This window comes from Syzygium oleosum, unplaced genomic scaffold (assembly GCF_021117445.2).
Source record: "Syzygium oleosum isolate NSW1041296 unplaced genomic scaffold, Sole_v2.1 Sole_v2.11, whole genome shotgun sequence".
NCBI lineage: Eukaryota > Viridiplantae > Streptophyta > Magnoliopsida > Myrtales > Myrtaceae > Syzygium > Syzygium oleosum.
Genome location: NW_026607495.1, coordinates 992,481 through 1,016,313, shown reverse-complemented (window position 1 = coordinate 1,016,313; position 23,833 = coordinate 992,481). Strand labels below are relative to the sequence as shown.

The window sequence follows — 23,833 nt, the reverse complement described above, 5'->3', positions numbered from 1 at the left end:
AAACTTAATGGATTGGAAGCCACATCAGCACATTTCGTTAATTTTAATTAACCAAAAGATGATATTGAACATTTTTATATAGTTTAAGGATTAGATTGATCATTTACCAATGGTTCAGGGATCATATTAAATAAATTAAAAGTTTAGGGACGACATTGCATTGAACCAAAGTCCATAAATCATTTATGTAATTTTCCCAATAAAAACATTAAAGACCACCATAGGTGATAATAGGTAGTACACGAGTGTAACAAGTTAAAACCTTTGGTAGGCATAATTCAACGTATCAAACGCGCACACATAAACAAGATGTGACAGAATTCGCATATATCTATTGCGAAGATACTCCATCCATACCGTGCTCCTCTCAGTGACTCCAGAAATCTTAACTGCCTATAAAACATCGTTCTCTTGAACCGATGATTGATATTTTTTGGGATATCGAACGGAGTATCGTGCGAGTAGAAGGTCCACATCATTATTTAACAAATCTCATGAAAATCCCAATCTATGGAAATGAAAACCATGTTTCAACAAGTACCACAAAACTCGGCTTACATAAACGAGCAGAAACTTTCGCACTGGTAGCCGGCATTGCTGCACGCTGGTGGCCTTTAGTGATCACAACTATGTAGCATCCACGATGAAGAGGCGCTTCCATCATTGCATAGGTCGCAACATCTCGGGTAACTAGGTCTCCAGCATCCACACTCGTGGGCTGGCCTCCCGCACCCATCCAGGCACATCTGTGGCCACCCGCATCTGCACTCATGGGCTGGCCTCCCGCAGCCATCGTGGCACATCGGTGCTGGCCTCCCGAATCTGCACTCGTGGGCCGGCCTCCTGCACCCATCAGGGCACATCGGAGGCCTCCTACATCTACACTCAAGGGCCGGCCTCCCACACCCATCATGGCACAACGGTGGCCTCTCGTAGTGACAGTTGCATGGACAAAACCAACCGCAACCCCGATTATGACAAGGGGGACAAACATACAACCCACCCATCACATACACCGGCGGGTAACCTAGCACCGGTGGAGGAGGAACCCGTTCTGCGGGTGGTGCAACAGGTGTAGGACCTAATTCTTTTGTTTTTGTAGTTTGAGTGGATTGATCCTTTTTACCTGGTTGTTTAGTTTCGGTGGGTTTATTCTCTGCACCTGGATCCGGTCTCTCTTGCTTGGGGGGTATAATGTCGATGCCTAGAATGAAATCCTTTCCCTTGCTACATATCTTTTGTCGGACCTTCTCGGGACTGCAACACACCACTGTGATCGTCGCAGTGTTTTGTTTCTCGTTGAAGATTCGGTCTTTTACTTCTGTGTTCACAAAGTTGTAATAAGTCCATGTATCACGAACACTTCGTGTTATTCATCATAAATAGTAAGTAAAGGTGTACCACACAATGGAACTGATGCATGCACTTTTGAGACAGAGGAAAGGAAAGGAAAAGAACTAAAGAAGTAATAATAAACACAGCAGACCTAGCAATCATTTTGAACGTGGCATATTCGATAACATTGTTTGAATTTCGTCTTCTCATAATCACTAAAATAATAACGATCATCAGCATAAGTTTCATCGATACGATAATGGTTAATTAAGTCGAAAGGCAAGGGACTCACGTGGGATCTCACACAGAATTTTCTGGATCTTCTTGTAACAGCGACCACACCGAAGATCCACTTTGATCACCATTATCGTGACCTACAACATTGCGAGCAAGCACAACAAAATTAGCTAAATTCATAACATGTCATAATCACAAGAGAGAAGCAGGCTAAAGTGAAGGCGGATTTTGCACCTGCTCTGCCATATTTCCTGAGCTAACAAGATGAATTGCCTTCTCAACCAATTCACCTCCCCTAAATAGTGAGACCCGAATGTTCCTACGTTAGTTCAATAGAGGATAAAGACAAGGAACTTAAAGGTTCATAGTATTATTTCAAGTCATTTTGACGTTTCTCATTAGAAAAAGCATGCGTTGAACTCATGACGAACATAGTATAACATCACCAACGTTAGAGGCATGCACATGGCGCCCATGATGCTTTATGGAAAAAAAGGTGCACCTTTTAACCTTCCGTTACTAAAAGAATTACAACAAATCACATTCCCACACTACAAAGGAAAAGTGGTTGTGCTCCTTAAAACTATCAATTTCCCCATGTGATTCCAGTCCTTTGTTTATTGTTTTTGCATTTAATTTGATTTCGACACTTAATTGGACATGTACTTGGATTTCAAGAGTATCCATAGGCGACTGTGTTGGGGTGAATTAAACTGTGTCGTTTATATGCTCTAATGCTTCGCTCACTACATGGAACTCAAATTTGGATGGACTAATCATCAAGTATGTTGCCAAAACAAGCGATCGTACATAATAATATATAAAATAAGTAAATAAATCGGATGTCGAATTTACATGAGTCGGTTAGTGTGACCAATTCCGCAGGGAGAGAAGTATATAATGGAAATCACAACTACACTTGAATTACTCAAACAGTCTTTGCGTTTTCCAATCTCAAATTATACCAAAATAACTTAAGAGTGTTTAGCCTCAAAAGTTTCTCGAAAAATAATCTTTCAATCTCACAAAATATAATTTATAAATCTTTTCACAATATTGATTGGCCTCAAACACACACTCGTTCGTTCATGGATGCAATTCTCGATCCACCCTTAAACTCATTCAAATTCTCCATGATTTCCAATGGAAGCAACCGAGCAAGAGATCGCATTCTGCACATCAACGACATCAAAATACTTTTAAACTTTAAAAAAGAAACTTTCCGGAGCCGCCTTTACATGGATTAGGGAATTGCCTTGTTTTCCAAATCGACTTTACATAGTTTGTTGTCCTTTTTTGATCGTGACTTTAACATACTTGCATTCAGGTTGGATTTCATTCACAGGTTTCCAATCAAGATGTATTCTATAATAATTATCCACCTTCACTTGACATGAGCAAAATTACAATCGCTTCGCTGAACTTGAAATCATCGCCGCTACTCTCCCACCACCCTTGATGGACTTAACCACCGTAAACATCTTTCAAGTTCAAGTCATGCTTGAACTTCGCCGTAACAATGGACCACATCAGAACGCAAACGTCACTTGCTTCTTTAGTCACTCTACAAGGATTCTCCGAATCAAACTTCTCCATCATCGATAAAGCAAAATCGATGTTGCATCCATACTTGCCATGAGGTCAAACTCCCACCTTGTCAAACTCAATAGTTACAATAACCGTTAGCTCTACAGGCTCCTCATTACACGAAATACCGTGTCAATTATCACGCTAGAACTCGTTACCTCAAGAGTTCAAGTTGCAACTCCACCATCAGCTAAACAACGTCTAGATTCATCAAATGCAACTTTTCCGCTGAAACACGTGAATTTAATTCTGAGCACAACAATCAATAACCTCACTCGCCTCGTGCAGAGTTAGGATTATCTATTTTCTTGCCCTTCCATTGAGCTTTCCATTAATCACACGAACATAAAATGGGCAACAAAATACTCTAAGAACATAATAATCATCAATGTTACCTACCTATATTTTCTTGGGAATCGAACATCTGATCGCACTTGATGAGAATCTATTCACCAAGTAGCTTCTACAAAACATATTTCCCAGAAGTTTCCTAACCATAGCAGCACTAGAGAGCATTTTTATGGGTCATCTCTAACAACATTCGACTCATCAACTTTACAATTTTTTTGTAATTCACTAGCACTAGTGCGGTGTCTCACTATGCCCTTCTCATTGCATGACTCATTTACACAGCTCCAATTAGAACTTCATGTTATTATCATTCCACAAGGCCTTGATTGTCTTATTAGTTTCCATTTCAATTAAACCTCTCAACAGCCTGATTTTGACAACAACAAACTTGTAACTCAACACAAACACACAAGTCCTCATGTTATCATAAATCTGGCGCTCCTCCTCAATAAAAATCGCAACCGCCAGTGAACATCCAAGTGAACCAACTTTGCAAACTCCATGGTTTCTCCAACAATGTCATTGAACGACACTTTTTGCTATTTGCTCGAGTTACAGCACCTACATATATCTTTGCCACATAAAATCACAACAGCTTCCTTTTACTTAGAACATTTAGGCTTCTCTCAACATTGTACCCTAAACACACATGCCATAATTCAGACTCTTGAACAGATGCATCCGACATCTATATGGCGAAATTTGTCACCGTCTCCTGAGTTGAAGCTCATATAGGGTACTGTGCTTAATTCCTCTCATTGTCATTACGGCACCACGAATGACTATCAAAACTCCACCTTCTTGAGTAGTTTGACATCCAGCTGAATTTAGGGTACTTAAGAAAATCATATTCTTATCAACCCTAGAACATGCCTCACCAATCAATGTTTTCATGATACCGTTATGCATTATGATTCTGACATCTCCACCACCCACAGCATCTCACTTACATTGTTCCCCAACTATGTTTTACTACTATCCCTGCACTAATAGGTCGTAAATCGATTCTTGTTTGGTGTATCGTAAAACAAGCAACCAAATCCGTAATCTATCCGCCAAACGACGAATATTCAAAGACAAACATGACATACTCAACACTATGCAAATAATTACCAGTCATTGTAGCAATATCATTAGTATACGCAACTCTAGTTCCTTTACATTAATCATGCTTTAGCTTAAAGCAATCCCTTTAAAAATGCCCTCTCATACCACCATTCCAACAAACAACAACACTTGTCATAGACTAACAATGCCTATTCAAGTTCACACTACTCCTGCTAACACCAGTACGAGTTTTTCCTCTATCTTCAGCTATTAAACCAGCAAAAATAGCTTCAGCAAATTCTCTTTTATGGATTACCACATCTAGAATCAAATCGCAAAGGTCTTAGCAAAATCACGCTTTTAGATTTAGAGGAATTACTAACAACAGTAACAATAATATTCAAACAATCAAGCAATGAGTAGAATAGAATCAAAGCGCGTAAATCATCATCAAAATCAATCTTAACTGAACTCAATTGACTAACTATGACATTGAATTCATTGATGTGTTCAGCAACTATTGTACATTCTCTCATCTTTAAGTGAAACAGATTTACCTTGTTGATGATAGAGGTCTTCTCAATATGTTCGATAGGGCATTCATTAGTCTCACAATGATCTTCTTTTTCACAATGTTGGCAATCATATGATTTACTGAGATGTAGTAGAATAGCAGGCTAATCCGGAAACATGATTCAACATTGAATTGGAGTGCAACCATGGTAGATTTCATCTGTGACAAAGTTATCAGAAGGCATAAGACCTATGCTGAATTATCATTATTTTACTTTCAAAAGTTCATACCATGATAATAGTGGCCTCCAGGGATACATATAATCTAGAGACTGTTTATATATTTAGTCATCCTATTACAAGCATACATAAGAAGTGGGCCTTCCATATGATTCTTGGCTTGGCGTATTCGAAGAAGGAATAAGAGTTGGTTGCGACCACCGATACCAATTATTGGCTTAGTTTATTTGAAGAAGGAATGAAAGTGAGTTACGCCCACCTATACCTCCAGTGCTTGGGTTGGTATATCGGAAGAAGGAATGAAAGTTCGTTCTGACCACCTATACCAATTATCTCATCTTCATTTGCAACTTATTTTGCATATGTGGCCAAATTGGTGGGCTAAAAAAATTGCTCCTCTAACATATAAAAACATGCACAAACACAAGCTTTTACTTTGATTAGCCTTTAAAAAGATAAGAGGGTGCGGGGTAGCTGTAGTCCTCTTCATTTTCTCCTGCTAAAAGGCCACAAAGGCGTAGTACATAAAAGGCAGACGAGAGAAAGCAAAGCGCTCAATGAACGATGGCAGCAAATTTTTCTTAAAGACAGCAATAGACCACTACATTTTTTAGCAGAATTGGCCAGCGCATCAAAGACCTAGTACAAAGTTGCCATCTTACTAAATTTGAAAGGTCGACCCCGACAAAAACGTGGTTATTCCCCTCTACCTTTCTTTCCCTTTAAGAAATAGAGCAATCGTTTTACGAACTCTATGGTTATGGTTTTCTCATAGTGAGGAAGGTATCGTACTGATAAAGTCCCAACTTCTTCTTGGATGGCTTCGATGTGCTGCATAGATCACACACGGCTTATCACCGTTGGACGTCTGCTTCTATCCTGGGCCTATTTGAATGCCTTTCCAGGTGAGCCAGACTTAGATTACACTTTGAAGCTTATCAAACTTTGGCGTAATGAAGGACTTCGAGATGCCTTGTCCTCCAATTACTCCGCCGTTAAAGTTCCCGAAGTCCAATAAGATAACTAGAAAGAGCAGTTACGGCTCTTTAATACACACACACACACACACACACACACACACACACACACACACACATATATATATATATATATATATATATATATATATATGTATGTATGGAAGGACTACGAGACTCCTTGACCTCCAAGTACTCCGCTGTAAAAGTCCCTAAAGTCCAATAAGACGGTAGAAACAATAGTTAAGGCGTTTTATTGCATGTATGGGATAAGTACATAAGAAATTCTAAATCTTGTTGTGAAAGTGCGATTGAGTTCCAAAACATTCAAAAAGTACAATTAAATCATACAGCTTATCAAATTGGTGCAATCAAATCCTTCAGTTACACTCCATCAATTTTGCAAAGTTGGATGCGAGAAATAAAATCTCATTTAACTCGGAAACTCATTAATGTATCTTGCACAGTAAAACCCATCCTCATTCATGTAAACTTTACAACTAAAGCATCTTTTATATATGGTTAGGAAGATCATGTTATGGTGGTCCTATCATCATTATCTACTGTGAAAGTTTCATGATCATTCTTTATGCTATAGTCAAACTCGACGAAACACCCACATTTTTCAAAATTGCCTCTTCACCCTCAAGAGGTGTGAGGCGGATCCGTTTTTTCAGAGATTTGACCCCATTTATATTAGGATTCACAAATGGAGTCCTCATTGTCGTGAAGGATAAAATAAACTTTTGGAACAACTCCTTTCAGACGTGTAAATTATGGAACAACATTCTTGATTAAGTTGAAAGTACGATTCAATTAGATTATTTAAATATCAAACCACGCCTTCAGAAGTCTTAGACTTTTAAAATAGTTGTCAGAGCTCCCACAAAATTTTACATGCAATAAGAGCACAAGATCCCGATTTCAAATCTTTCCATACCTCTATATATTGTCATGCTTTAGTCTTAGAAAAAAGTCTAAATTATGCATGAGCGGCATTGGTGGACTCTTGGTTCAATCAACCCAGATCACTAGCTAAGCCTTCTTTGACTTGGGTGGATTGCTTTGCTTTGCGAGTCTTCTTCGATGTTCCTTTTTCCGTAAAGGCATTGCTTGCCCACCAGCTTCAACAATGTGAGACCCGAACCTGCGTGTCTAGGCTCGAATTTGCCGTCATGTTCTCAACTTTGTCTCTTCTTTCGTTTTCATGGTCTGAGCCTCAGTGATGAGGCAAGGGAGTAGGCCCAACCCGGCTATCTCCATCACCCTATACCTATATTTTCTAGGCAAGGTTTAACAAATCATGTAATTTAGTGAAAGGATTATTTGAAATGTTGCACATAATTAGGAGACTGATTATCTCTAGCCTGAAAGATACTTCCAACCTTTAAATGGTTTGGAAGTCTTTTGGATCCCTAGAACGACGAACCGACGTGGTCAACTAGGCTCTAAAAACACATTGAACGAACAATCACGTGCATTTCGATCGAAATACTGCTTATTAATCAAGTGTATTGAATTGTAGTTTATACATAAATTGAAAGAGATGTCGGTTTCACATGGTACGAAGAATTTCAGATGGACAAGATTAATTATGACGTCATCATCCCCCATGATGGGCCTAGGCGGGCTTGAGCCGGCCGGTCCATGCGGGCCCATGCAGCTGGATTGTCGTGCCGAAGCTTGAACTTGCTAGCCTAGTTAAGAGCCTAGGCACACATGGTCCATTGTTTTTTTAATTTTTAACTTAGAAAGTCACAGAAATTGGACAATTTAGCTGGAAAATATTACAAAAGCCAAAAAAACCATATACCAATCTAAAGATAGATTAATAACTTCTATTTATTCTTACTTATTGTCGATCGTTTCAAAAGAAAGAGGGAATCATGATCTCCGGTCTTGGATACAAGCCAAGGACTAGCAGCTCTCCTAGATCACCATCGTCTATCTTTTTAGTCCAACATGATCTACAAAGTGGCAAGTGGAGATCATAGCGGGTCGACTGGACGTGTTCCGTGAGCAGGACAACTTTGACTGAATCCCAATCGGGCAATATTTCTCCTCTAGTCCAAAGGCCCGTGAACTAAATGACGCGGTAGATGACCTCATCTTATTTGGCATAAGCCTCCATTTATTTCATGAAAAATAAATTATTTAAAAATTATTTTCCTAAAAATGATCGCTGATATTACATGAATAATTAGTCGATGAAAAATATTTTCATTATCGATAATAATTTATGACTAAATATTTCCGTGAACGATGAAAATATTTTTTTTTTTATTTTTATAAATAATATATGTATATTTTTTTAAAAAATATTTTTTAAATTATTTATTTTTCATGAAATAAATAAATCTCTCGTGAAACTACAGTTGAGTAGAATTCAAGCCAACGCAAAAAACGTGGGAGTTGAGAGTGGAGAGAAACCAGTGGTCTAGACGAAAAGATTGACTGGACAAGGAAGTCAAAGGAAAAGCAGCATCGTGATGCCTTATCAATCCTATCATTGTTGCTTTCTGGTGGAAGGTCGGTGGGAAAAGGATGGACGACAATCGTACAGCATCTTATCCGGTGATGTTTCATTATTATCGTGAAAATGCAAATGTAGAAACTAAAAAATGTGGATGACACTAAACAATTTTCCTTGGTACATGAGCAGACTGGCTTTTCACAAAATCAAATCCATCCTATACTTTCTTGAAAAAGCCATGAAGAAATTTTCGACAAAATCATCCATTTTATTATACGGATCTCAATTCAGTCTTAAATTTTTTAATTTTACTAATTTAGTCATAAACCTCTATGCCATATTTTGATATAATCTTTTCTGCTGATTTTTGCTAAAAATCGCTAACGCAGCGATGTACTATGTAGAACAACCGGCGATGACCGGACAACCACGTCAACAATATCCAACAAAAATTAGCCGGTAGGATTATATTAAAATTTCGTGCAAAATTTTATGATTGAATTAGCAAAATCGAAAAGTTTAAGACTGAGTTAACATTAGTACAATAGATTTAAAACAGCTTAGGTAATTATTTCGATATTTTCTATTAAGTATACTTCTTTTGTACTCCAGAACTCATAGTAATTGTTGAATTATTATCTGTATAGATCTCTATGTCCTATTTATGTCTTATGAATGGTTATAATGGATTCCGAAGGATAAAGGGAAATGGAAAAAGAAAACAACGAGAAAATCTAATATCATCTAAATAAACTATTTCCGCCATGATGCCCCCGTAATCGTATATTACAAGTCTGAAATCAGCAAATACATTAAAGATCACAGTAGGTGACAGGTAATACAAAGTTGAGTAAGTTAAAACCTGTGGTAAAGCATAATTCAACATATCAATCCTCATGGCACATAATCAAGCTGCGACGACGTTCACGTGTATCTAATGGAAGATACTATATACCTTACTCCTCTCTCGGTGTCTCAACAAATCTTACCGTTACTAAAATATCATTTCCATAAGCCAATAGTTGGTATTTATTGAGGCACCGAAGAGAGTATCGTGCGGGGTAGAAGATCCACATCAACAAATATCACAAAACTCTCCTTACATAAGCGAGCAGGAACTTTCGCACTCGTAGCCGGCATTGGTGCATACCGGCGGCCTTCCACAGTCACAACCATGCGGGGTCCATGATGAACAGGCATTTTCATTATTGCATCGATCGCAACACCTCGGGTAACTAGGGCTCCGGCATCTGCACTCGTGGGCCGGCATCCCACACCCATCCCGGCACAACGGTGGCCTCCTACATCTGCACTCGTGGGCTGGCATCCCACACCCATCCCGGCACAACGGTGGCCTCCTACATCTGCACTCGTGGGCTGGCCTCCCGCAACCATCATGGCACATCGGTGGCCTCCCGCATCTGCACTCGTGGGCTGGCCTCCCGCAACCATCAACACACATTGGTGGCCACCCACAGTGACAGCTGCATGGACAGGACGAACCACAGCCCCGATTAAGACACGGGGGACAAACACACACCCACCCCATCACATAGACCGGCGGGTCAGCTGGCGCCGGTGGAGGAGGATCTGTCTTTTTAGTTGAAGGGGTCTCAACCTTTCCACCTTTTGAACCACCTGCATCGTCTTCTTTCTTCTTTTTGCCCTTTTGATCATCGTCCCCTTTCTTTTCACGTAAAATCTCGACGCCTTGAACGAAACATCTTCCCTTGCACAATATCTTCTGTCGGACATTCTCGGGACTGCAACTCACCACTGTGATCGTCACTTTCTTTTGTTTCTCGTCGAAGATTTGATCTTTTACTTCTGCGTTCACAAAGTTTTATTAACTCCATGTATCATGAACACTTCGTGTTATTCATCACAGATAGTAGTAGGTAAAGATGTGCTACACAATGGGAAAATTACTAAAATAGTCCTAAATCTATTGCGATTGTGCCAATTTAGTCATAAACCTTTTGCATTTGTGTCAATTCAGTCTATCTGGCTAATTTTAGCCGGCCGACACTAACATGACAATTTTTAAATATTTTTTTGAATTTCTTTATATTTTTTTGAATTTCTTTTTTCCCTTTCTCTCTTTTTTTTTTTTTTTTGCTTTCCTTCTTCCCCTGGCCAGTCACCGAACCGGCCAGGCACCTCGTCGGCCACTGGTGAGGCCCGCCCTCCTCGTCACGGGTGAGGTCGGCCATGGCGAGGGCAAGGCTCGACCTCGATAGATCTGGGTGAGGTCGAGCTCGCCCAAATCGAGGGCAAGGTAGATGACCATGGTGAGGCTGAGCTCACCCAGCCATGGCGAGGGCGATGACCTCGCCGTCGTGGGTGAGGTCGGCCATGGCGTGGGTGACGACGGCCATGGCAAGGTTGGGCGAGGTCAAGCTCCTCGCCTAGATCACCGTGGTCGACCTCACCCGTGACGACAAGGTCGTCACACCTCGATGAAACACCCAAACTTTAAATTTTTTTTAAAAAATTCCACAAAATATTTAAAAATTATCTTGTCAACGTCGGTCAGATGGCTCGCATCTACGTCAGTGCCGGCCGGTCAAAATTGACCGGATAGAGTGAATTGACACAAATGCAAAAGGTTTATGACTGAATTGGCCAAAAAAAATGTTTAAGGCTGAATTGACACAATTGCAATAGATTTATGACTGTTTGGCTAATTTTCCTGCTACACAATAGAACTAAGGCACATGCTTTTGAGAAAGAGGAAACGGAAGAAAAAGAACTGATGCATACATCTATTATACGTTGATGCGATAAGAGTAATCAATAAGTATGCAGATTTATTAATTGAGGTAAAGGCGAGGGACTCACGAGGGATCTCACACAGGATTTTCTTGATCTTCTTGCAACAGCGACGACACTGAAGATCCACTTTGATCTCCATCTTCGCGACCTGCAACATTGAAGGCAAGCACCACAAAATTAGCTATAACATTGGGAAAGTATGGTCAAGAAGCTAAGTTTGAAAATTCAGATGAGAAATCAAGATGAGAAGAACAGGAAGAGAATCGAATAGAAGAATTCAAGTAGATCGATGAGATAGAGAGGCAAGCTGAAGTGAATGAGGATTTTGCACCTGCTCTGCCATGTTTCTTGAGCTAATAAGATGAACTGCTTCCTGAACAAGTTCGCCTGCTCTAAATAGCGAAACGAGTAAGGTTCGTACGTTAGTTCTGTTGTCATTTTCGTGTTGAATATTAGCAAGAGCATGCATTGAATTCATGACGTCCGTAGTATTACATCACCTGCATTATTGGGCTTTCACGTGTTGTACCTTCCATCGTCAAAAGAATTCCATCAAGGATCCGTTTATTTCACGTAAAATAAACGATTTAAAAAATATTTTTTTATAAAAATGATCATTTATATCCCTTGAAATAATTAGTCAATAAAAATATTTTCATTATCAACAACAAATTATATCTAAATATTTTCGTGAATGATGAAAATATTTTTCTTTCATTCGATTTTGTAAGTGTTATAAGCAATTATTTTTAGAAATATGTTTTCCAAATCGTTCATTTTCCATGAAACCTACGAAGCCCAGGCCACAATCCGAACGACAACAGAAACAGGAAAAGCACAGCGCCGATTGCTACAATTCATAGGTGAGCGTGTTAGGGTGAACCATATCGTTCACACGTTTCAATGGTTTGCTCAGTACATGCGACGGAAATTGTATGGATTGACCATTGAGCATGTTGCAAAACAATCGCCCGAACGTAATAAACATAATAAGAAGGTAAATATGATATTGGATTTACCAGTTCAATCGGTGGGACCTAACCCACAGGAAGAGAAACATGGCTTTCAACTATAGATTAAACGACACAAAAGAGATTACAATCATACTTGAGTTACTCAGACACGCTCTGTATTTCCTAGCTTTCGATTATACCAAAAAACTCACACAGTGTTTAGTTCTCATCTCTTAATCTCACAAAGGAGTTCACAAATCTCATCACAAGATTTATTAGCTTCAAACACAAACTCGTTCTTTCTTGGATGCACTTCACGATCAATCCTTAAACTCCGATCTAATCCCCCTCCCCCTCTTTGGGAGCTAATTTGTTATGATGCCCCTTTATCATGTGCTTGGCCGTACTTAATGACAAGGAAAGTAGCTTTTCGAACCAAAAAAAAATAAAAATTCCCCACGAAGTATATCATGAAATCAAAGGATAGTGGAAACAAAAAAAAAATTGAATTCTCTTATCGACAATAGACCAAATTACACGCTCACTATTTGGTTGGCAATGTAGATTAGGATCATATTGGTCTTTGGATTAATTATAATTTTTTTTTTCTCCACGCCATTCGCAACCTTTACTACTTCATTGATTTTCCACGATCGAATAGACAACATAAAGATTGGGGACCGCGAATATAACAGTGGAAAGAACAAAGAAGCTTGGTTTATTAGGCCATTATTATTTTGTTACAAAGCCGCCATCCACAGTACAAGGTGACACAGACTCCTCATATGATGTGTTCGGACCAAGGATTATCGCGAATTAGGTGGGACAAAAGTAGAGAACTTGAGAAAACCATGGACTTTTGAATGGTACGGATTACTAATTTCCATTCTTCCAATTAAAGATATGAAAGCTTATAATATCTTGGCCTCTCCATATAATTTGTGGTCGGCCTTGCAGCTTCCATGTGCGTGGCTGCCGATCATATGGAAGTGCCACTAGAGTTTCGTCCGTATGGGAAAGTTCCCCTTGATTAAACGTTAGTGTTGTTGTACACGAGCATAACAAAATGGAATAAATATGTAAGGAAAACATTAATATAAGGAGAAATTGGAGCCTGATGAAATTTAACATTAATGTTATAAAGGGTAATTTTGAGAGGAATAAAAAATAAAACGAAATACTGTTTTGTCTAGATAGATCGGTATTCTTTATTTACCCTATGTTGTAGGCCTTAGTAGCCAAAATTGTAGGCTCATATAAGGACGAAAATGGTGTGCTATGTAGAGCTATGCAATCGGACCGATTCTCCTTGGGAGCTGGACCGAACTGTCCTGGAAACCGGTCCGGTTCCAAGTTCCAAATTTTTGGAACCAATGGGAATTGGTCCGGATTTCGGTACCAAGTGGAGAACCACTCGAGAGCAAGACTGATCAGACCAAATTTGGAATTGGTTTCATAAAGCCTAAAAAACTCTAATTTTTCTCGACATCTTTTTCTCTATCTCGCTCTTTTTTTCTGGTCTCTCCAACCTCACTTTAACACTTCACGACTCTCTCTCTCTCTCTCTCTCTCTCTCTCTCTCTCTCTTGCTCGTAACTCATCCCCCTCGCTCACTCGCAGCTCGTTCGAGCCTTGCAACCCTCGCTTATTCCTGACTCGCATTTGCTCGCTCGCCCTCGTTTTGAACCTTTTTATGGCTCATATTATTTTGCTGTAAAAAATGAAATAAAAAAAAGGAACAAAAGAAAAAACAAGTTCTCGAGAATACAAAGTAGGTTCCACGGCAAACGGGGTAAATTTCAAGTTCCAAAAATTGAGAACTGGTTCCAACAAGGTAGGTTATAGGTTTTAGGTTTGGAACCTACTCACCTTGAAACCGATCACCCTTAATGCTATGTAACGATGATATCAGACATATTGACGTGTTATTAATAAATCGCTAATTGTACTTGTTTTAGCATTTGCGTATTATTATATTTGCTATAAATAGAGACACTCGATTTTTTTTCCTTAAATAATGTAAAAAAAAATTGATTAGCCAATGATACAATATAAAAGTTGTCACGAAATAAGTATTAGATTATACAAGTTTATCTAAAGTCCACTTAATTTGAAATTGATTTAAGAAAGGGAAAAAGCCACCAAAAACCCCAAACTACGGCCACTGTGACACTTTTACTCTCAACTTTTTTCTGTAACATCAAAAATCACAAACTATGCCCACTATGACACACTTAACCTGAACTTTTTCTCGTGATGTAAAAAACTTCAAACTTGTACCTACGTGACACACTTACTTCCCCTTAAATGATTTTTTAGCCAAAACAACTTTGTTTTTATTTCACTTAAGCCATTTGGGTACCATGTCAACACTGTTTGCTTTTTAACATCCATTTAGGCAGATTTTTAACAGTGCTCATTAACGGAACCTTGATGGAGGATAAATATGTCATACATGTACAAGTTTGGGATTTTTGGTGTCACATAAAAAAGTTTAGGGTAAATATGTCATGGTAGGCATAGTTTGGGGTTTTTGGTGACTTTTTCCCTTTAAAAAAAGATAACTACATAGCTATTCATAAGATTTAATTTATTACCCTATTGTTTAACAAATTGTTTTTACTTTTACAATTTAAATAAATTTAAACAATTCGTGTTTTAATTTAGTCATTCAAAAGATTAAATGAAAATGACATTTAAATAACATTTAGGGATAAGGAAATCCAGATGCTGAATCTATGGAATATATTTTAAGGACCTTTATACCGTACTTGACAATGTGTAAAATTTTCTTTACATAAGCAGGCAATCAAGACATGCGTGGTTATTAAATGTGAATATCGACATGTATCTTGATCTTAAGCTCTCGCTTGTGTCTAGAAAATTTACACGGGCCATATTTCTTTAGCAAATCCTTATCTACTGATCAATATAAATACTAACAGTAACGATGACAAATATAAAAATCATTTTTTCTTTGAAAAAATCAAATTTCAAAGTCGCCATCCACAGTACAATGTGACATAGACTCCATATATGATTGTCTCGACCTCCCCGTGGCACGGACCCTCGATAGGCCGACAAGAGTCTGACGAGAGGTTAATAGATTGCTAAGTCTAAACTTGAGGACTTAATTCGTGCTCTTCTAAACCCATACCAACTCACAATTTAAGGTTTAAGTTTTTAACATGCAAATTGATTTTATTTAAGAGTTGCCACTAATCAGTTTAAGGTAGGTTAATTAGAAATCCAAGTAAGGCGATGGAAGAATCGCCTTACTCCTACGAATCAGAGATTCAATGAGTCCAAGGACTTGGTTATAGTAATTAGACAATTAATGCCCTTTCGATACCTAATCCCGTTCAGACATTATGTGAACGTGTTCGTGCAGTCTTCTAACGATTGTGGATCCTAGGGTTCTAATCCTAATCATGCTAAGGAAATGACAATCAATACATCAGAAGTGCGCAAACAAATGCTTAACATGCCTCTAATTAGGCACATGCAAAGTCGAATTAAATATCCAATTCAAACATGCGAATCAACCAACGTGCAATTAAGCGTGGCATTAATCACACAAGAAAGCAAGAAAAGGGAATTTCAAAGCTCTATTTCCATTTTTTGTTTAATTTGCGAAGTTGGCTATTTTTTTTTTAAAATTTTTAATTAAAAAATTATTTTTTTAATATTAAAATAATAATATTATATTATATTTTTATAATAATATGGACGGACCCGGGTCGGATCTCCGGGTCAGGACTGACCCAGAGGCACCGGCCCGGGTCCACGACTGGACTGGGCTCAGTAAATGAGCCTAGTCCGGCCTGTCCTGAAAAATAAAAAAAGAAAGGCCCAGCCCACTTTTCTAATTTTTTTTTAAAACAAGCCCAGCCCAAACCTATTCTCTAATCGTCTAGCCCTAGCCCAGAGAAACAATTTGGAAACTGGCCTGGCCCCTTCGCCCGATCGGGGCTCCGACCCTCCCACTCCGCAGACCCGACTAGGTCAACCTCAACGCCACCGTGACGGTCTCCCGCGCAGCCATGACAGGATTGTTTTCTGGTGGAGTGGAAGGACGATGGGAAGAGGAAGGACCACAATCACACATCTTTTATCTGGTGATGTTTCATAAATATCGTGAAAATGCAAATGTAGAAACTGAAAAATGTGAACGGCTCTAAACAATTTTGCTTAGTGCATGAGCAGACTGGCTTTTCACAAAATCAAATCGATCCTATACTTTCTTGAAAGAACCACGGAAAAGTTTTCGGCGAAACTGTCCAATCAGTCCTAAACCTATTGCACGGATGCCAATCCAGTCCTAAGTTTTGTAATTTTAGCAATTTAGTCATAAACCTCTATGCGATATTTTAATATAGTCATTCCTGCTAATTTTCGCTAAGAATTGCTAACTTGGCGGTGTGCCACATAGGATGATCGGCAATGATTGGACCACCACTTCACCAATTTTCCATCGAAAATTGATAAGGGCTACATTAAAATTTCATGCAATAGATTAGGACTGAATTAGCAAAATCGAAAAGTTTAGGACTGAATTGGTATGCGTACAATAGATTTACAACAGGTTGGGTAATTATCCTCAAATTTTCTATTAAGTATGCTTCCTTTGTACTCCGGAGCTCATAGTAATTGTTGAATTATTATCTGTCTAGGTCCCTCTGTCCTATTCATGTCTTATGTATGGTTCTTATGGATTCCGAAGTATGGAGGGAAGTGGAAAAAGAAAACTCCATGAAAATCTAATATCATCTAAATAAACTATTTCTATGGTAACCGTATAGTAAAAGTATCAGATCAGCAAATACATTAAAGACCACCGTAGGTGATAGGTAATACAAAGTGTAATAAGTTGAAACCTATGGTAAGCATAATTCAACATATCAACCCTCATGCGCACACATAATCAAGATGCGACGAACTTCAAGTTCATCTAATGGAAGATACTGTATACCGTGCTACTCTCTGTGCCTTGCTAAAATCGCATTTTCATAAGCCAAGGGTTGGTATTTATTGAGGCACTGAAGAGAGTATCGTGCGGGGTAGAAGATCCACATAAACAAATACCACAAAACTCTCCTTACATAAGCGAGCAGGAACTTTCGCACTCGTAGCCGGCATTGGTGCATACCGGCGGCCTTCCACAGTCACAACCATGCAGGGTCCATGATGAAGAGGCATTTTCATCATTGCATCGATCGCAACACCTCGAGTAACTGGGTCTCCGGCATCTGCACTTGTGGGCCGGCCTCCCACACCCATCCCGGCACATCGGTGGCCTCCCGCATCTGCACTCGTGGGCGGGCTTCCCACACCCATCATGGCACATCGGTGGCCTCCCGCATCTGCACTCGTGGGCCGGCTTCCCGCAGCCATCATTGCACATCGGTGGCCTCCCGCATCTGCACTCGTGGGCGGGCTTCCCACACCCATCATGGCACATCGGTGGCCTCCCGCATCTGCACTCGTGGGCCGGCTTCCCGCATCTGCACTCGTGGGCGGGCTTCCCACACCCATCATGGCACATCGGTGGCCTCCCGCATCTGCACTCGTGGGCCGGCTTCCCGCAGCCATCATTGCACATCGGTGGCCTCCCGCATCTGCACTCGTGGGCCGGCTTCCCGCATCCATCATCGCACATCGGTGGCCTCCCGCATCTGCACTCGTGGGCCGGCTTCCCGCAGTGACAGATGCATGGACATAACCAACCACAACCCCGATTATGACACGGGGGACAAACATTCACCAGCCCCATCACATACACCGGTGGGTAACCTAGCACCGGTGGAGGAGGAACCGGTTTCTTGGCGGGTCCATCCTGTGTAGCACCGGTTTTTTTAGTTTCTTTACTCGATTCATCCTCACCGGTTTTTGTAGCTTTTTTACTCGATTCATCCTTTGTAACTTTCTCGGGGGCTATAATGTCAATGCCTAAAATGAAATCTCTTCCCTTGCAACATATCTTCTGTCGGACCTCCTCGGGACTGCAACACACCACTGTGATCGTCACTGTGTTTTGTTTCTCGTCGAAGCTTTGATCTTTTACTTCTGCGTTCGCAAAGTTTTATTAACTCCGTGTATCATGAACACTTCGTGTTAGTCATGACAGATATTAGTAGGTAAAGATGTGCTACACAATAGAACTGAGGCGCGTACTTTTGAGAAAGAGGAAAGGGAAGAAAAAGAACCGATGCATACATCTGTTAAACATAGATGCGATAAGAGTAATCGACAAGTATGCAGATTTATTAATTGAGGTAAAGGCGTGGGACTCACGAGGGATCTCACGCAGGATTTTCTTGATCTTCTTGTAACAGCGACGACACTGAAGGTCCACTTTGATCACCATCTTCGCAACCTGTAACATTGAAGGCAAGCACCACAAAATTTGCTATAACATTGGAAAAGTATGGTCAAGAAGCTAAGTTTGAAAATTCAGATGAGAAATCAAGATGAGAAGAACAGGAAGAGAATTGAATAGAAGAATTCAAGTAGATCGATGAGATAGAGAGGCAAGCTGAAGTGAATGAGGATTTTGCACCTGCTCTGCCATGTTTCTTGAGCTATTAAGATGAACTGCTTCCTGAACAAGTTCGCCTGCTCTAAATAGCGAAACGAGTAAGGTTCCTACGTTAGTTCTGGTGTCAGTTTCGTGTTTAATATAAGCAAGAGCATGCGTTGAACTCATGACGTCCATAGTACTACGTCGCCAGGTCACCTGCATTATTGGGCTTTCACGTGTTTTTCCTTCCATCATCAAAATAATTACATCGAGGATCCATTTGTTTCGCGTAAAATAAACGAATTGAATTTTTTTTTAAATGATCGTTTATATCGCTTGAAATAATTAGCCAATAACAAATATTTTCATTATAAACAACAAATCATGTCTAAATATTTTCGTGAATGATGAAAATATTTTTATTTCATTCGTTTTTGTAAGTGTTATTAGCAGTTATTTTTAGAAATATGTTTTCCAAATCGTTCATTTTCCATGAAACCAACGAAGCCCAAGCCACAATCCGTACTACAACAGAAACAGGAAAAGCACAGCGGCGATTGCTACAATTCATAGGTGAGCGTGTTGGGGCGAGCCGTGTCATTCACACGTTTCAATGGTTCGCTCAGTACATGCGACGGAAATCGTATGGATTGACCATCGAGCATGTTGCAAAGCAATTGCCCGAACGTAATAAACATAATAAGAAGGTAAATCGGATATTGGATTTACCAGTTCAATCGGTGCGACCTAACCCACAGGAAGAGAAACACATCTTTCAACTATAGATTAAGCGACACAAATGAGATTACAATTATACTTGAGTTACTCAAACACGCTCGGTGTTTCCTAGCTTTCGATTACATCCAAAAACTCATACAGTGTTTAATTCTCATCTCTTAATCTCACAAAGGAGTTCACAAATCTCATCACAAGATTTATTAGCTTCAAACACAAACTCGTTCATTCTTGGATGCACTTCACGATCAATCCTTAAACTCCGATCTAATCCCCCTCCCCCTCTTTGGGAGCTAATTTGTTATGATGCCCCTTTATCATGTGCTTGGCCGTACTTAATGACACGGAATGTAGCTTTTCGAACCAAAAAAAAAAAAATTTCCCCACGAAGTATATCATGAAATCAAAGGACAGTGGAAACAAAAAAAAAATTGAATTCTCCTATCGACAATAGACCAAATTACACGCTCACTATTTGGTTGGCAAAGTAGATTAGGATCATATTGGTCTTTGGATTAATTATAATTTTTTTTTCTCCACGCCATTCGCAACCTTTACTGCTTTATTGATTTTCCACGATCGAACAGATAACATAAAAATTGGGGACCGCGAATATCACAGTGGAATCCTTGTAAAGAGCTATGAGCCATTGATGAGAAAGAACAAAGCTTGGATTATCAGGCCATTAATATTTAGTTACAAAGTCGCCATCCACAGTGCAAGGTGACAAAGACTCCCTATATGATGTGTTCGGACCATGGATTATCCCGAATTAGGTTAAATTCGGCTTGCAAATTAGGTGGGACAAAAGTTGAGAACTTGAGAAAATCATGAAATTTTGAATGCTACGGAGTACTAATTTCCATTCTTCTAATTAAAGATATGAAAGCTTATAATATCTTGGCCTCTGCATATAATTTGTAGTCGGCCTTGCAACTTCCAAGTGCGTGGCTGCTGATCATATGGAAGTGCCATTAGAGTTTCGTCCGTATGGGAAAGTTCCCCTTGATTAAACGCTAGTGTTGTTGTACACGAGCATAACAAACTGGAATAAATATGTAAGGAAAACATTAATGTAAGGAGAAATTGGAGCCTGATGAAATTTAACATTAAAGTTATAAAGGGTAATTTTGAGAGGAATAAAAAATAAAACGAAATACTGTTTTGTTTGGGTGAAGAACACTAGAAGTACCAAAACTTGTGTACGACGCTCACTTTAGTGCCAAATGTTTCCGTCGGATCACTTAAGTGCCAAACTTTTTGAAAAAATGATCACTTAAGTGTCAACTCCGGTCAGTTTGGCCGGAAATCCAATGTGGCATTTTTTTATTAATTTCTGAAGCCTATGTGACTTGCCGGAGATTTAGTCAACATGTGCACTTTAAAACGACGTAGTTGAGTATGTACACTTCGATTTTTTAAATATTTTTTCTGATTTTTTTTTTCCTTCTTTTTTTTTTCTTTTCTTTCTTCTTCTTCTACCTTTCACCGGTGACCGGACAATGGCCACCGCCCACCGGCCATGGTCAGCTGCCTAGCCTCGCTCGGATGAGGCCGCCGTCACCCACCATAGGTGAGGCCCAGCCGACCCTCGCTTGGACGAGGGTGGGCGAGCCTCGGCGAGGCTAACGTTCACCCAAGCCACGGCGGCCTCGCTAGGCATCATCTCCTCACCGGGGCTCACCCGCTCTCGCCTAGGCGAGGGTCGGCCTTAAAAGCCACATATGTGCGGCCTCGCCAGATCTAGGCGAGGCCGCCCTCGAAAGCCATAGGCAAGGGACGGATGTCGACCCTCGCCCGGGCGAGGGCAGGCAAGCCTCGGCGAGGGCTCCCCTCACTCGATTTGGCGAGGCCGCCGTGGCCTGGGCGAGGGCTGGCCTCTCCAGGGTTCACTCGCCCTCGCTGGGGCTTGCCCGCCCTTGCCTAGGTGAGGGTCGGCCGGGCCTTGCTTGTGGCGGGAGACGATGGCCTCATCCGGGCGAGGCCAGGCAGCCTGCCATGGCCAGTGGCCGGTGTCCGGTCACCGGCCAAAGGTAAAAGAAGAAGAAAGAAAAGAAAAAAATAAAAGAAGGAAAAAAATAAAAAAATAAAAAAATGTTTAAAAAATCTAAATATACACATGGAAATGCCACATAGACTGATTTTTTTTAAAAAAAAAACCCAACTCAGATTAAAATTTTAATTATAAAAATCACGTATTAATTTGGTCGGAATTTCTCGCCGTTGGCACTTAAGTGATCATTTTTTCTCTGATTTGATACTTAAGTGATTCAGCGAAAACTTTTGGTACTAAAGTGAGCGCTATATATAAGTTTTGGCACTTCTAGTGTTCTTCCCCTGTTTTGTCTAGATAGATCGGTATTCTTTATTTACCCTATGTAGTAGGCCTTAGTAGCACTAAAATTGGTAGGTTCCGTTTGTTTCACCTAAAATGAACGGTTTGAAAAACATTCTTTTTTAAAAATGATTGTTTCTATCGTTTCAAATAATTAGCCAATAAAAAATATTTTCAGTATCAAAAACAAATTATGTCTGAACATTTTCATGAACGATGAAAATAATTTTCTTTCCTTCGTTTTTGTAAGTGTTATAAGCAATTATTTTTAGAAATATATTTTCCAAATCATTCATTTTCCATGGCACCAACGATGCCCAAGTCACAGTTCGTACTACAACAGAAACAAGACAAGCACAACGGCGATTACTACAATTCATAGGTGAACGTGTTGGGGCGAGCCGTGTCATTCACACGTTTCAATGGTTTGCTCAGAACATGCGACGGAAATCGTATGGATTGACTATCGAGCATGTTGCAAAGCAATTGCCTGAACGTAATAATCATAATAAGAAGGTAAATCGGATATTGGATTTACCAGTTCAATCGGTGCGACCTAACCCACAGGAAGAGAAACACATCTTTCAACTATAGATTAAGCGACACAAATGAGATTACAATTATATTTGAGTTACTCAAACACGCTCGGTGTTTCCTAGCTTTCGATTACATCCAAAAACTCACGCAGTGTTTAATTCTCATCTCTTAATCTCACAAAGGAGTTCACAAATCTCATCACAAGATTTATTAGCTTCAAACACAAACTCGTTCATTCTTGGATGCACTTCACGATCAATCCTTAAACTCCGATCTAATCCCCCTCCCCCTCTTTGGGAGCTAATTTGTTATGATGCCCCTTTATCATGAGCTTGGCCGTACTTAATGACACGGAATGTAGCTTTTCGATCCAAAAAAAAAAAAATTTCCCCACGAAGTATATCATGAAATCAAAGGACAGTGGAAACAAAAAAAAAATTGAATTCTCCTATCGACAATAGACCAAATTACACGCTCACTATTTGGTTGGCAATGTAGATTAAGATCATATTGGTCTTTGGATTAATTATAATTTTTTTTTCTCCACGCCATTCGCAACCTTTACTGCTTCATTGATTTTCCACGATCGAACAGATAACATAAAAATTGGGGACCGCGAATATCACAGTGGAATCCTTGTAAAGAGCTATGAGCCATTGATGAGAAAGAACAAAGCTTGGATTATCAGGCCATTAATATTTAGTTACAAAGTCGCCATCCACAGTGCAAGGTGACAAAGACTCCCTATATGATGTGTTCGGACCATGGATTATCGCGAATTAGGTTAAATTCGGCTTGCAAATTAGGTGGGACAAAAGTTGAGAACTTGAGAAAACCATGGAATTTTGAATTGTACAAATTACTAATTTCCATTCTTCTAATTAAAGACATGAAAGCTTATAGTATCTTGGCCTCTCCATATAATTTGTGGTCGGCCTTGCAACTTCCAGGTGCGTGGCTGCTGATCATATGGAAGTGCCATTAGAGTTTCGTCCATATGGGAAAGTTCCCCTTGATTTTTTTTTTGGTTGGAAAGATAAATATATCATTCACTAAGAAGGACCCGATAAAAGGGCATCAGTATATAAGAGCTCCCAAAGTGCTTGGGGAAGGAAGAAGACCCAATTTAAAGGTAGGTAGTTGTTTTTGTGGGCTTTAGCAACCCAGTCCGCTACAAAATTGGCCTCTCTATGACAATGAAAGACCCAAATACTAGAG

The 23,833-nt window shown here is 39.8% G+C and overlaps 3 protein-coding genes across 4 annotated transcripts; all 3 read right to left on the bottom strand.

Annotated features, from left to right (window-relative positions):
- Nucleotides 1-394: 394 nt before the first annotated feature.
- Nucleotides 395-1,955, bottom strand: LOC115689320 (uncharacterized). 2 transcript variants are annotated; one of them, XM_056316182.1, is made up of 3 exons: nucleotides 1,807-1,955; nucleotides 1,628-1,709; nucleotides 395-1,318 (listed from the first exon to the last, which is right to left on the bottom strand). In XM_056316182.1, the coding sequence occupies exons 1-3, from the start codon at nucleotides 1,816-1,818 to the stop codon at nucleotides 615-617; spliced, it is 798 nt and encodes a 265-aa protein (XP_056172157.1). In that variant the 5' UTR covers nucleotides 1,819-1,955; the 3' UTR covers nucleotides 395-614. The 2 variants fall into 2 exon arrangements, with proteins under 2 accessions (XP_056172157.1, XP_030471195.2); XM_030615335.2 differs by having other exon boundaries at nucleotides 395-1,321; nucleotides 1,807-1,951.
- A 7,589-nt stretch (nucleotides 1,956-9,544) lies between these two features.
- LOC115665641 (uncharacterized) lies at nucleotides 9,545-12,005 on the bottom strand. The gene is made up of 3 exons (XM_056316181.1): nucleotides 11,867-12,005; nucleotides 11,602-11,683; nucleotides 9,545-10,587 (listed from the first exon to the last, which is right to left on the bottom strand). Exons 1-3 carry the CDS (start codon nucleotides 12,002-12,004, stop codon nucleotides 9,860-9,862), a joined length of 948 nt encoding a protein of 315 aa, XP_056172156.1. The 5' UTR covers nucleotide 12,005; the 3' UTR covers nucleotides 9,545-9,859.
- A 5,487-nt stretch (nucleotides 12,006-17,492) lies between these two features.
- On the bottom strand, nucleotides 17,493-19,145 carry LOC115669270 (uncharacterized). The gene is made up of 3 exons (XM_056316102.1): nucleotides 19,048-19,145; nucleotides 18,783-18,864; nucleotides 17,493-18,554 (listed from the first exon to the last, which is right to left on the bottom strand). Exons 1-3 carry the CDS (start codon nucleotides 19,057-19,059, stop codon nucleotides 17,587-17,589), a joined length of 1,062 nt encoding a protein of 353 aa, XP_056172077.1. The 5' UTR covers nucleotides 19,060-19,145; the 3' UTR covers nucleotides 17,493-17,586.
- Between the last annotated feature and the right edge of the window lie 4,688 nt (nucleotides 19,146-23,833).

Excerpts from the sequence above, each read along its gene's own strand:
- LOC115689320 (XM_030615335.2), bottom strand. Across the intron at positions 1,322-1,627 it reads AATTCTGTGTGAGATCCCAC|AAGTAAAAGACCGAATCTTC; the intron begins GTGAGTCCCTTG and ends TTGTGAACACAG.
- LOC115665641 (XM_056316181.1), bottom strand. The coding sequence starts at position 12,004 with ATGCATGCTCTTGCTAATATTCAACACGAAAATGACAACAGAACTAAC. Across the intron at positions 11,684-11,866 it reads CAAGAAACATGGCAGAGCAG|GTCGCGAAGATGGAGATCAA; the intron begins GTGCAAAATCCT and ends TCAATGTTGCAG. Across the intron at positions 10,588-11,601 it reads AATCCTGTGTGAGATCCCTC|AAGTAAAAGATCAAATCTTC; the intron begins GTGAGTCCCTCG and ends TTGTGAACGCAG.
- LOC115669270 (XM_056316102.1), bottom strand. Across the intron at positions 18,555-18,782 it reads AATCCTGCGTGAGATCCCTC|AAGTAAAAGATCAAAGCTTC; the intron begins GTGAGTCCCACG and ends TTGCGAACGCAG.